This window comes from Colias croceus, chromosome 1 (assembly GCF_905220415.1).
Source record: "Colias croceus chromosome 1, ilColCroc2.1".
In the NCBI taxonomy this organism is placed as follows: domain Eukaryota; kingdom Metazoa; phylum Arthropoda; class Insecta; order Lepidoptera; family Pieridae; genus Colias; species Colias croceus.
In genome coordinates this window covers 7074739-7087096 of record NC_059537.1, presented here as the reverse complement: position 1 = coordinate 7087096, position 12358 = coordinate 7074739, and the positions used below count along the sequence as shown (strand labels likewise).

The 12358-nt window shown below is 32.9% G+C and overlaps 1 protein-coding gene across 1 annotated transcript; it reads left to right on the top strand.

Moving 5' to 3' along the window:
* Window positions 1–5615: 5615 nt before the first annotated feature.
* Window positions 5616–11137, top strand: LOC123694667 (Golgi phosphoprotein 3 homolog sauron). Its single transcript, XM_045640165.1, has 5 exons — window positions 5616–5929; window positions 6023–6170; window positions 6374–6472; window positions 7365–7540; window positions 9794–11137. The coding sequence occupies exons 1-5, from the start codon at window positions 5744–5746 to the stop codon at window positions 10040–10042; spliced, it is 858 nt and encodes a 285-aa protein (XP_045496121.1). The 5' UTR covers window positions 5616–5743; the 3' UTR covers window positions 10043–11137.
* The last annotated feature ends 1221 nt before the right edge of the window (window positions 11138–12358 follow it).

Here is a 12358-nt window from a genome sequence, read left to right as displayed (position 1 = left end):
ACATTTATGAAAAATTCCCTTTAATATAGTTAAGAAATAATCTAATCTGCGAGCGTCATTATTTAATACTGTTTAATACTTTCTGTGACCAAATCGTTCGCTTTGAATAAATACGCTTTTTTCACCACTTTAAAAAAATTGTATAAAAATTAATTTGATAGTTAAGTATGCGAGTAACGATAGGTACCTACAAAGTTAATATTAACAAATATGTATGCAAATAAATTTTATTGACACAAGTAATAAATAAAATATGATTACGACAGAGTTGGTCTCATATTACACAAATATATTTGTATGCGCGCGCACATTGTAAATGAGAACTATAACTGGCGAAACTCTAAATAACTTTTGAAATAGGTATGCACGATTTTTTGTAATGTGTACTGCATTCAGAGCAAGGTTACCATGAATCAACCATTCATCTTACAATAAAATTTCACAAAAAATAATTTGTGCCTTCGGGTACGGATCTTCTAGAATCTAGATGGTAGGTAAAGGAGTTTTCATCTCTGTAAATTTTAAAGGTTTATCAATGAAAGCTGTATGTTTGAAATGATCCTGAAATTTACTGTTAACATTTGTCTATGCCCTTTCGAGATGTACGTTAACTTCTTTCTTTGGCTCGTGGGAGATATATATATATAACTTGGCTCAAGCCTCCATAATAATCATTACCCGTTCGTAATGGTCTAAGATCCGAATATAAGTCGAAATGCAACGGCGTGATAATAGAATGAGACCAATTTTATAATAAATTTAGTGTAGGTATTAAAAATATATTAAAAATGGGTTGACTGGGAAAATCCTGGACAGGACAGTTTTAATGAATTTAAAAAAAAAAAAACATTTTTTTTTAAATTAACACGTTCACTGCGGCATGTCCAGTATCGGGCCATCAGCGACTACACCACAGTGCGGCGCCCAAAATCGCAGTTTTCACCGTGGTGCGGCGAGGTTTTTTATATGTTAATCAATGACTAGAAAAGAGATTAATATATATTTGTGATCACAGTTTGAAGTAGGACTCAATTTCGTTTAAAAATCGTATGGCAAAATATTGGACACACGCATAGAAAAGAAACCGTTTCTATTGTGTGCGGCATGTCAAATATTTTGCCATGGACAAGCACCTCATGCCGCACTGTACTGCGACTTGCGAGCGCACCGCGTGTCAGTCTCGCATAGTGATGTACCAGGACCGCACGCGTCGTTATCAAATTTTTAAATGACAATGACACCTTAGAGGCTTTAGTTTTTTTACTTTCTTTTATTTCGTAGCATAAATGCAAAAATGTGATGACAGTTGTGAAAATAATATAAAACATTAAAACAAAAGTTACTGAACAAATTAAAACAAAAGTTACTGAACAATTTCCTGATAGTAGGTACTCTATCAAGTACCTTGTTTTATATGTGTTTTTTTTTGAATCGACGATCTCGTTATCTGTTAACAAACAGACTGAAATATACAAAATTGATTTATATCGATATCGTTGTTTTATTTTACAGTGTTTCCCATCGCTATTACTGTAAACATGCCGTATCAACGCAGTGCGGGATGGCAAATAATTTTTCACAAAATCAGGGGTTTACATTTTCCCTCATATCTTTTAAACTATTGGGTCAAACCAAAAGCTATTTATGCGGTATATACAAGACTATATATACTATTATCCGAAAAAAAAAATTTTGGAATATCTTGAAATTTCATGAAATTATTAACCTTCAAAGTCAGTAGGTGCGATGTGATAAAAATGGCTCATGACGCACAGTGGTGAACTTGCCGATGTGAAGTATGGAAGACATGCCGCAACAACGGTAAGTTTGGCATTTTAGGTGCCGCAGTGAACGTGTTAATTGCAGTAGCAACATAATAAATAAAAATTATACCTCTAATAGACTTAAAGTATGAAACCTACAGAATGTGCAGTCATATTCGTTTTCTAATATTTACCGGGACAAACGGCTAGGTTGGCAGGTAGGTATAAACAGGTATGTCGGTACCAGTTACTTTCACTTGATAGGATGATGAAAAAAAAAATATGTCAGCGCTGTTTTATTACAAAATTGTTTTATTATCTCGATACTGCAATTAATAAAAAATATCCTGTCCAGGATTTTCCCAGTCAACCCATTTTTAATACATTTTTTAATACACTAAATTTATTATAAAATTGGTCTCATTCTATTATCACGCCGTTGCATTTCGGCTTATATTCGGATCTTAGACCATAATATAATATTTTTATGTTCGGTCACAGTTAGGTCATATTAAGACACTTGATTAGGATTCTTCAATAAAATAATTGAACTCTATATAAGGTTCATGTTATTCATAAATAATAAATTGCATGTATACCTACCTAATGCAAAACAGACTGAAAAACACCTAAACTCAGCTCACCAACATGAAATCTATTCGAGTTACTTTTAGCTGGCATGAATCAAAAGCTGCTTGTTCGTTTTATTTAACACATCTAGTCGTCTAATGTTATTTAAAGAGGAACTCGATGTCAACTGACTTCGAGATGCTGTTTAGTTATACAATAGGAGATATTTAAGATATAATCCAGTCTGTAGGGGCATATAGGTAAAAGCCTTTGCTCTACATAAGGTGGAGTAAAAGCGATTTTGACATATTATATTATTATATACTTCTGATCAAAATTAAAATTTTATAGTTTTTTTGTAATAATGACTCAACCGATCAATTTGTGACAAAAGTATCTATGAAAACTACAAAAGAAGACACAATTATTAATTACATTATTTTCATCACAGAACAGTTATTATAGGTACCTATTGTTATAAACAATTGAGGCTTGTTGAATAGAATCCATTGCTAATTAAATACCTACGACATTGTAACAAGCAATTTTGTTCAAGGCTTTTCTGAAATTACATAATAACACTTCTAACTTTATTTCCTGAGATGCAACTTAGGTGTGTATATAGGTAAGTACTACCTAATACCTATCATTTTCCATACTACACTATCATACACATATCTACACTAATATTATAAAGAGGAAAACTTTGTTTGTTTGTAATGAATAGGCTCATAAACTACTGGACCGATTTTAAAAATTCTTTCACGCTAAGACCAACAGGAGCAGAGCCACGCGGGTGAAACCGCGCGGCACAGCTAGTTTTCTATATACCTAATGCCGGCACTACACATAGGCCAACGCGTTGGCGAGCGCGTTGGCACATGCGTAGAACGTAACGTCCAATGTGTAGAACGGGCGTTCGCGCGCTGGTGGTAGGTATTTGAACGTTGGCCAGCGCGCTTGCGAGCTTGCCGCGCGGTGTCGGAACCATCAAAGGACACTTGTCGCAAGCTTGGCGCACCATCCACACATTGGCCGTGCGATCAGTTTGACTGTAGCAGCGATCAGGAGTGCACGTTTTTTTCTTGCGGCGAATTAACACCTAACTTGACAAAATGGCGAACAATATGAGTAACGAGGAAACATTTAAATTTATTGAGCTCTATCAGAGTTAAAACTGCCTGTGGAACCCAAAAAATAAGTACCATAAAAATAAAAATGTTGTATGTATTAAAAGTGCCAAATAAATAAGGTTCTTGGACATGCCGTTTTCCTCACAATGTTTTACTTCACAAAGAGCATCCTACTTTAATATTATTTTAATATTATAAATGTGAAAGTGTGTTTATTTCTTTGTTTGTTACATCCATTTTGAATCCGTCCGCACATTGGCTCGAACCAAACCATACTGAACGACCTTCCAATGTGTGGATTACTCACAAGCGCGTTTGCAAGCGCACCGCCAGCGCGCTGGCGAATGCACTGGCCTATGTGTGGAGGCGACATAATACATACTAGACAACGCGACGCAGCTGCCCAAGAAAATGTTGCGTTGTTGTTCCCAATTATTATAATATCTTGTTTGTGTTTTCTCTTCTGAACGTTTACGTAGTTACTCGAGTTCTACAGTTCGTGATTCTTTTCTATTATAAAAAATAGAAGATATTTCATCTCTGGGTCTATTCTTTAGTTAGCTATTAATTTTTATATTATAAGTAGTATGGAATAAACATTATACACCCTAACTAGCACCGAGCTTTCCCGGGATATGCCTACAAAAATTGTTTTTCTAGTCTTTAAGTATAAATATTTCTTTATCATATTACTTATTAGTATACTAGCTTCCGCTCACGACTTTGTACGTGCACTCCTGTTTTTCCCCGTTCCCGCAAGAATTTCGGGAAATCCTTTCTTAGGGGACGCCTACGTTATGACATCAACCTGCATGCCTAATTTCAGCCCGATACGTCCAGTGGTTTGGGCTGTGCGTTGATAGATCACTAGATCAGTCACCTTTGAGTTTTACATAGGTATATAGATTTTACAAGTGTTTTTAATTAGAATATGTAGATTGTAGGTACCATGTTACCATGATTGTATTTGTAGGTAGTCTATGAAAATATGTTTATACTGTGGTTGTAGGTACTATTCCTCGTACATGTTGTAACCAAGTTACATTTTTTTTTACTACTATACGCGGTTTCACCAGTAGCCAAAGGTAGCCATAGCTGTGTGATAGCTTGTGTTAATTGTTACTCTGCTACTGCTACATCCAAGCTACATCTCTGCCAAGTATTATAAAAATCCGTTATGTTGTTATCCTAGATACACGAATCCTCACAAACTAAGAAATTTATACAAACACGAAGAAGGGCCTTTTTTTACCGTAATTACCTATGTAAATTGTAACATTTGCAGAGTTGTAAGGTCGTTTAAAGACCATGTGAAAAATGAACTGTCGATTGTATAAATGAAGATAAAAAATTGATTATCTAACAAAGGAAAGGACTGGGAAAGGAAAAGGATACAGGCCGACCTCCGGCTCCCTCACTCACCGAACGAAAGGCCTAAAATCGAAACATTCACACGTTACACTATTTTAATTTACGCTGTTTTCTGTGCCCAATTCGTGCCGGAGCGTGTTAGACACACAAATTTTACTTAATTAAAAGAATAAGTTCTAAAAATCAAATAAACAATTAGGTACTTAACTCAATAATCAATTTAATTCAATATTTTCATTTTTATACTTAGCTATCATTGTAAGATAAAAATCAACTATTCCTACCACTCCTACCTGCAGTCACACAACTTCATGGCAAATGGCAACTTGAAACAATATTCAATAGTAATTTATACTAAATATTTAATATTTTTAGTATTTCCGAGATTCACAGTAGATAAGTAAAACAGTAATGATATAAACTTGAATAACCGTAACCATGTTTTAATAGGTACGAAAATTAAATTAAAAAAAATATACGTTTATATACGTTTGAAATTTCAAACAAAATTGCCGCCGTAAATTATTACAGATAAGATAACTTTTATTTCGTATATTTTATCACAGATAATATAAATTGACTATAGATAATAATATATTCCTTATATAAATTAATAGGAATTATATCTTAAGTTTTTACCTTAGGTTTTTACTAATTTTGTTTAAACTAAATTAAATAAGTGCTTTTTTAGTTTTTTGTGTGTCTTTATTTATAGGTAATCTGTGATATGTCAGTGTGATTTATAATCTGTTAAATCTGTCAACTACATTCGGCCATATTTTTCGTAAAATAAACGTCGTGTGGCAAACGTCAACATTTAGTTTACTCACTGATTCCAAAATTTATTTTACCTACTTGAAATACGTGTGTTTCTAAATACTAAAAGTGATCTCATTAGATGTTAAAATGAATCGCACAGAAGGCCTGGTGCAACGGAGAAACGTTGTCAAAGAAAATTCTGATGGTTCATTAAAAGAAAATCATGATGCGGATGATAAGAAAAATGATAAAAATTATGATGACGGAGATTCGAAGGAAACACGACTTACATTGATGGAAGAAGTTTTACTGCTCGGATTAAAGGACAAAGAAGTGAGTGTTCTGATTAAATGATTATGTATCTACAAAAATGGACGTCCGACCGATTATGTACCTACTCAAAACTACATTTCTGAATAATTTCAGGGTTACACATCATTTTGGAACGACTGCATTTCTAGTGGTTTGAGAGGCTGTATTTTAATTGAATTGGGTTTGAGAGGTCGAATTGAATTGGAGAGAGCTGGCATGAGAAGAAAAGGGTTGCTGTCAAGAAAGGTTATTGTTAAGAGTGGTGAGTAAAAACATCTTCATAACTGTAATTAGGATCCAATTAATGTTATTATAAATAACGAGAATGTGATATTGAACTGATAATTTATATATATGGCTCTTTATTTACAAACAACAGAGGATGTTTGGATTATATTTCCATATTTTTTCTTGTTTATTGTTTTGTTTATGTGATGTAAGTTGTATTCTGATTGTTAATTGCAGATACACCAACTGGAGATGTATTATTGGATGAGGCTCTCAAACACATGAAAGATACAGACCCACCAGAGACTGTACAAAGTTGGATAGAATATCTCAGTGGTTTGTACTTTTTTATTATTCTGCTGTTATGTTTATAATATGTAATACATAAATTACCATTTTGCATATATTGTATCAAATATATTTTTCTACCTGATAACTATACTATTCAGTCTGTGTTTCTTACGCTATTGCAGTGATGCCACTGCGACTCAAATCCTTGTAATAATTGATGATAATTATTAAAAAGAAATAAATCTTGTGTGTAAAAATTCCAATAAATAAAATTATTAAAATAAATCTTTATACAAATGAAATAATCTCTTATCATCAACTTATTTATATTAAACTTAAATTTAAGACCTGAGACTAAAAAACTTCTGTATGTATTATGTAAATAAAATGATGAATTCTAAAAAATGAATAAGTGAAAGTGTTGTATAATTAACATGGTTCCATTTCATATATTATTTCAAACTTTTCTTTAGTAAAAATAATGTATTTCAAATATCAATATTTTATTATCAAAAATCCTGAATTAATTATATTACATTTTTTGATTTTATTTTAAATTAGGTGTTCTTGGTTGAACTTGTTCAGTTAAAAATCATACGTTATCAGCTTTATAATATTAGTATAAACTTCAGGGACAAATGTTTGATAAGTCTGAAGGACTGCTTAGTTACAAAATGAGATGTGTGTGATTAGCTAACAAATTGATATTTTTTAAGTTTTTATATTAAGCTCGGTGAATATAGAATACAAATGTAGTATGTAAAATTGTAATGATTTACAAATATGCAATTTAGCAAATATCTTTCTTTAATGGTATTTCAATTCAATTTGGTAGCAAGAATCTCAACACATTTAATAACTTCTTTAAAAACAAACAAAAACAAACACAACAGTAAAAACAAATACTTAAACTATTAATAAAATAATTTATTTACAGGTGAAACATGGAATCCAATGAAACTCAAATATCAATTGAAAAATGTGAGAGAAAGGCTTGCCAAGAATCTGGTTGAAAAAGGAGTACTCACTACAGAGAAACAGAATTTCCTACTGTTTGATATGACTACTCATCCCCTCACAGACAATGTGGTTAAATGTCGCTTAGTAAAAAAAGTGAGTAATATAATACATATAGTTAACTAGATTTCCGCCCGCGGCTTCGTCCGCGTTTGCAAAGGACAACCCGCATAGTTCCCGTTCCCGTGGGATTTCCGGGATAAAAACTATCCTATGTGTTAATCCAAGTTACCCTCTATATGTGTGCTAAATTTCATTGTAATCGGTTCAAAAGTTTTTACGTGAAAGAGTAACAAACATCCATACAAACTTTCGCCTTTATAATATTATTATAGTAGGATTACAGTTTGATTCAAACTTAATGGCGGTTCGGAAGTTAGCTGCGAATGCATGTGCGCATCCCATCCCTTAACGTCCCGCTGATTGGCTAACATCTAAAATTGTTTTCTGCACATCAGTTCATACGATGTTGCGAGCCTCCATTAAGTTTGAAACGTACTGTACTTAATAAGTAGATAAATTAAGAAGAATTCACAATCTGGAGCTGAGTCTGGAGGAGAGATCGCCTGTATATGAATGAGTATGAAATATACATCTATCCTCACTAAGGTTCGCTTCGTAAGTGTACCCTGCTTTTTAACCGACTTCTTATAGTTTCAAAAATATTTTTTCTGCTTTCCGAATCGGTGGTAAATGTTAAAAATATGTTATGACCATTCAAAAGTGCTGGTAGAAGAAGTCTCATCACTACATTGTTGTATAAAACAAAGTCGCTTTCTCTGTCCCTTTGTATGCTTAAATCTTTAAAACTACGCAACGGATATGGATGCGGTTTTTTTTATTAGATAGAGTGATTCAAAAGGAAGGTTTTACTATAGAATTTATTAGGTTTTAGATAAAGGGGGTGAAGCCGCGGGCGGTAAGCTAGTTGAAAATAAATAAATGTTTCAAGTTTGTTAAAATTTTAGGAAAAATCCTACAAATAACCAATTCAGTGAATTTATACTGTTCACATAACTTTAAATTTAAGAAATAATTTAATGATGAAATGTAATAGTATATGTTTAATACTATCTATAAAATGTTTAATTTTAATTATAATCTTGTTTTTTCATTAGTTAATCTTGAGGAAAAATTTCATTTTATCTTACACTTATTAACATTTATATTAGAATTATTAAATGGCGAAGTTCTTAAGCTGTAACAACCTTGACACAGTGTTGAGTGAATCTTTAAAAACTTGTTTGGTGCGAGCCTTGATTTGAGTGAAAGGAATTGATTGGTTTGAATTAGAAACGCCTATCATTAAACTGCTATATTATATTTTATTAGTTGTATAAATCCATACTTCTTAAAGAAAAAAAGATTTTATTTGTTTAAAAATACTAGGCTGTGCCCCACGGTATTTCTCGATAAATGGGCTATCTAACACCAAAATAATTTTTCAAATCGGACCAGTAGTTCCTGAGATTAGCGCGTTCAAACAATTAAACAAATTCTTCAGTTTGATAATATTAGTATTGGTGTTTTTTTTATACTTAAGCGGGCAAGCAAGCAGGCGGGTCACCTAAGTGATGCCCGCCGCCCATAAGCATTCGCGTTGTCAGGGACACTGCGAATGTGTTGCCGGCCTTTGAAATTTATATGCCCTTTTGGTTAATAAAACGATAGTCGTATTTGGTTTTATAAAAAGTGTGTTAATTGTAAAGAGATTGATATTCTACCAATCTATTACACAACATTTTTACAAATAGTGCTATCTAAATACAACTGCTTAAACATGCGTTGTATATAGCTTATCATGATACAAACATTCAGCTAATCAATAATAATAAATTAGTATTTAATGTACTTAGTATATATTATATGAATCAATGTACAAATACATTAATAAAATTAAAGTACCTGCAATTTTCAATTTCAATATTTTTTCTCTTCTCTTTGTTGTTTACATGATACCATTATAAATAAATTGTATGTATAATTGTGTTATTTAAACTATAGTTATGTACACAGTTTTTCTGACTTTCTGTCTGTATTATTTAGATCGCCTGAAAATAACTATTTTAAGCAACTTTTACTGTATGATAGAGCCATATAAAGTGGCCCAGAATATCATTATCATTGCTAAAATTAAATTATAGGCTTAAAACAGTACCTAAATATATTTTACTTTTCTCATCTGCTATAGAGATGACAGGGTCAGCCCAGTTTGAATTGCCAATACAGGTATGTATTGGTAATTGGCATACATCTTTCCCGTTTTACCCTACAAAAAGGAATAATATAAATTGAGGTAGATTATTATAGGTACACCACTGTAATTGAGCTGGCTCATGCCCGTTCCAGGTGCAAGAGGCAGCGCTCCGCCGGTCGATCAACGACGTGGCGCACGCGGACAAGCGGTCGCTCGCGCTGCTGATGCTCGCGCACTCGGCCGACGTGCTCGAGAACGCGTTCGCGCCGCTCTCCGACGAGGACTACGAGCTGGCCACGAGGCGAGTGAGAGCTTTACTTGATCTAGACTTCGAGGCGGAGGCCATGCGACCCGATGCTTGTGACATCATGTGGGCCGTCTTCGCCGCCTTCACTAAATAGCGCTAACTCCACCCCCCCACCACCCTCCCCCCCACAACTAAAGGAACGATTTGCTAAATTCAAAATTTTTCCTTCTAGTGACTAAATGTTATAGACTATTTTGTGTGTGTAAATTCACTAGATTCGACGCAGTTACGGGATCGATATTGAATCTGAAATTTACAGTACGCTGTACCAGTATTAAATTCATCTTGTCCGCGATTCGCCGGTGGACGTGTGTCGTCCTATACATGTTTTGTGGTAGAGTTAAGTCAGTGGATGTAGCGGTTTTCAGTAAAGTTTTATTTACATTTAAACTATTATTTACTATGATTGTGGCACAAAACAATATTTGAGAACGTGTACCCATGAGTCCCATTCGAACGCAGATGTGGCGTTCCATCAGCCGATATGTTGAAATGGATTTGTTATGAATTTATATAATTAGGTATCGTAAGTTTTTGTTAAAATAACATTTTTGTATATGTGAATAGTATGATATCTGTATCTTTTAACTTGCACGTATGTACCTATAGTATTCGCATATTTTTTATATTATTGTTAAATTATTTATGCTTATATTTTGTATCCATTTCATACTCATAATATATTATAATATTCATTGTAGTTAAAATCAAGTTATTGCAACGTATCTTTAATCTATTTTTTGTAGTAGAAGATCCTAGATGGATTCAGTCATACGAACTATGTAAATAAAAATTTGACAACATACATGTATTATATTATGTATTTATAAACTCGAAATGATATTCAAACATGTGTTTCTTTTGTACATTTGAATAGTATACATTCCTAATGTGTGGCAACTCGAAAATGTCTGAGAATAATGGGTGTGTTACGTAATATATGGTAACTCATTAGTTATACTGAATTGAAATGAATGTGCTAGCGTCATTCGATTTCATAATATAGTAGTGGTCCATCTAGGATTTTAAATATCGTCGATTGTCTAGTTTTTATTTCGTAGATAAATCTTCATTTTATAGATATAACGCCGTTAGTACACCGACGCATTCGCGAGCGGCAGCGAAACAACGAAAAATCTGACAGTAGTATGGCAGGTTTTCGCATATGATATGTCTCACTCCAGCCCATAGATAGATGAAATAGTTGCGTCCTTGTCAGTATTGTTTCGCAAGGAACTGCGAAATGGCCATTACACAGACGCATTGCGAAAAAGTTGCGAAAACATTGCTGTGTACTAACGTTCCGCAGATATTTCGCTACGCAGTAGTTTCGCAGAGATTCGCTGCCGCACGCGAATGCGTCGGTGTACTAACGCCTTTAATAAGAGATTAAAAATATATGTATATGTAACTTGAATATTCGCGATGGCAATACCGGAGACATAACTAGTGCAACCGTCACAAGTGCCATTTATTTATTTATTGGAATCATTTAGCTAACATTGAACTGCTGTTTGATCATTATCTACATTATTTATCTTTCTTGATCGTAAATCAGACACTAAAAGCATTTTACGTAATGAAAATGTTAAAATTGATTGCGGTATATTTAATGTTAATGCTAACGTCATCATACGCGTCACCTTAAATTATATTTGAACAGATTGCGCGTTGCCTTTAACCTTCTTCATAAAAAAATGTATAAAAATTATACTTTTTGTACTAATACAAATAAAAACACAAGCAATGACGCGTCACCTGGTAAAAAAATTGCCGTTAGTTTTTCCGTTTAAACGAGTGGAAAGATCCTGCTAGTTACGTAGCTACCGATACTCCGGACAAATTTTAGTAAATATTTATTTTTTATTAAAAAAATTGAATTATTTTTATTTTTGTATGAAATCATAATGACTTACAGTCTTACACAATTAATCATTTATATTGCACGTTTCTTATTTTATTCACCATACATCAAAAAGCTTAGAAGGTAAAGATCCTAATCATCAGAATTTTGTATATATTTTACAAAAATGTATGACTTCATTTACTTGCTGTTGTTCACTCCAGTTTTTGTTTACATATTGTGATAATATATGATTGACTTAAAGTATATATATGTGATATGAAATTATGTTAACAATACAATTCATTTTACTGTGAAGACGGAGAGAAATAATCTTGTTATTGTTTTATCAAAAGGAACGTAGGTGCCAAAAGAATCTACACGGCATTATTTATTATTTAACACGATGTAATGTGTATTATTTTTAAGATTCAACACTTAGACGTATTTCATTTAACAACTGCGATTTTGTCAGCGACTAAATTGTATAGATTTAACTTTTATACATTCATTAATATGCCTTTAATTTTAATATCTATATATAAATTAGAGTAAAAGTATTTCCAC

Excerpts from the sequence above, each read along its gene's own strand:
- LOC123694667 (XM_045640165.1), top strand. The coding sequence starts at position 5,744 with ATGAATCGCACAGAAGGCCTGGTGCAACGGAGAAACGTTGTCAAAGAA. Across the intron at positions 6,473-7,364 it reads TTGGATAGAATATCTCAGTG|GTGAAACATGGAATCCAATG; the intron begins GTTTGTACTTTT and ends ATTTATTTACAG. Across the intron at positions 7,541-9,793 it reads AATGTCGCTTAGTAAAAAAA|GTGCAAGAGGCAGCGCTCCG; the intron begins GTGAGTAATATA and ends TGCCCGTTCCAG.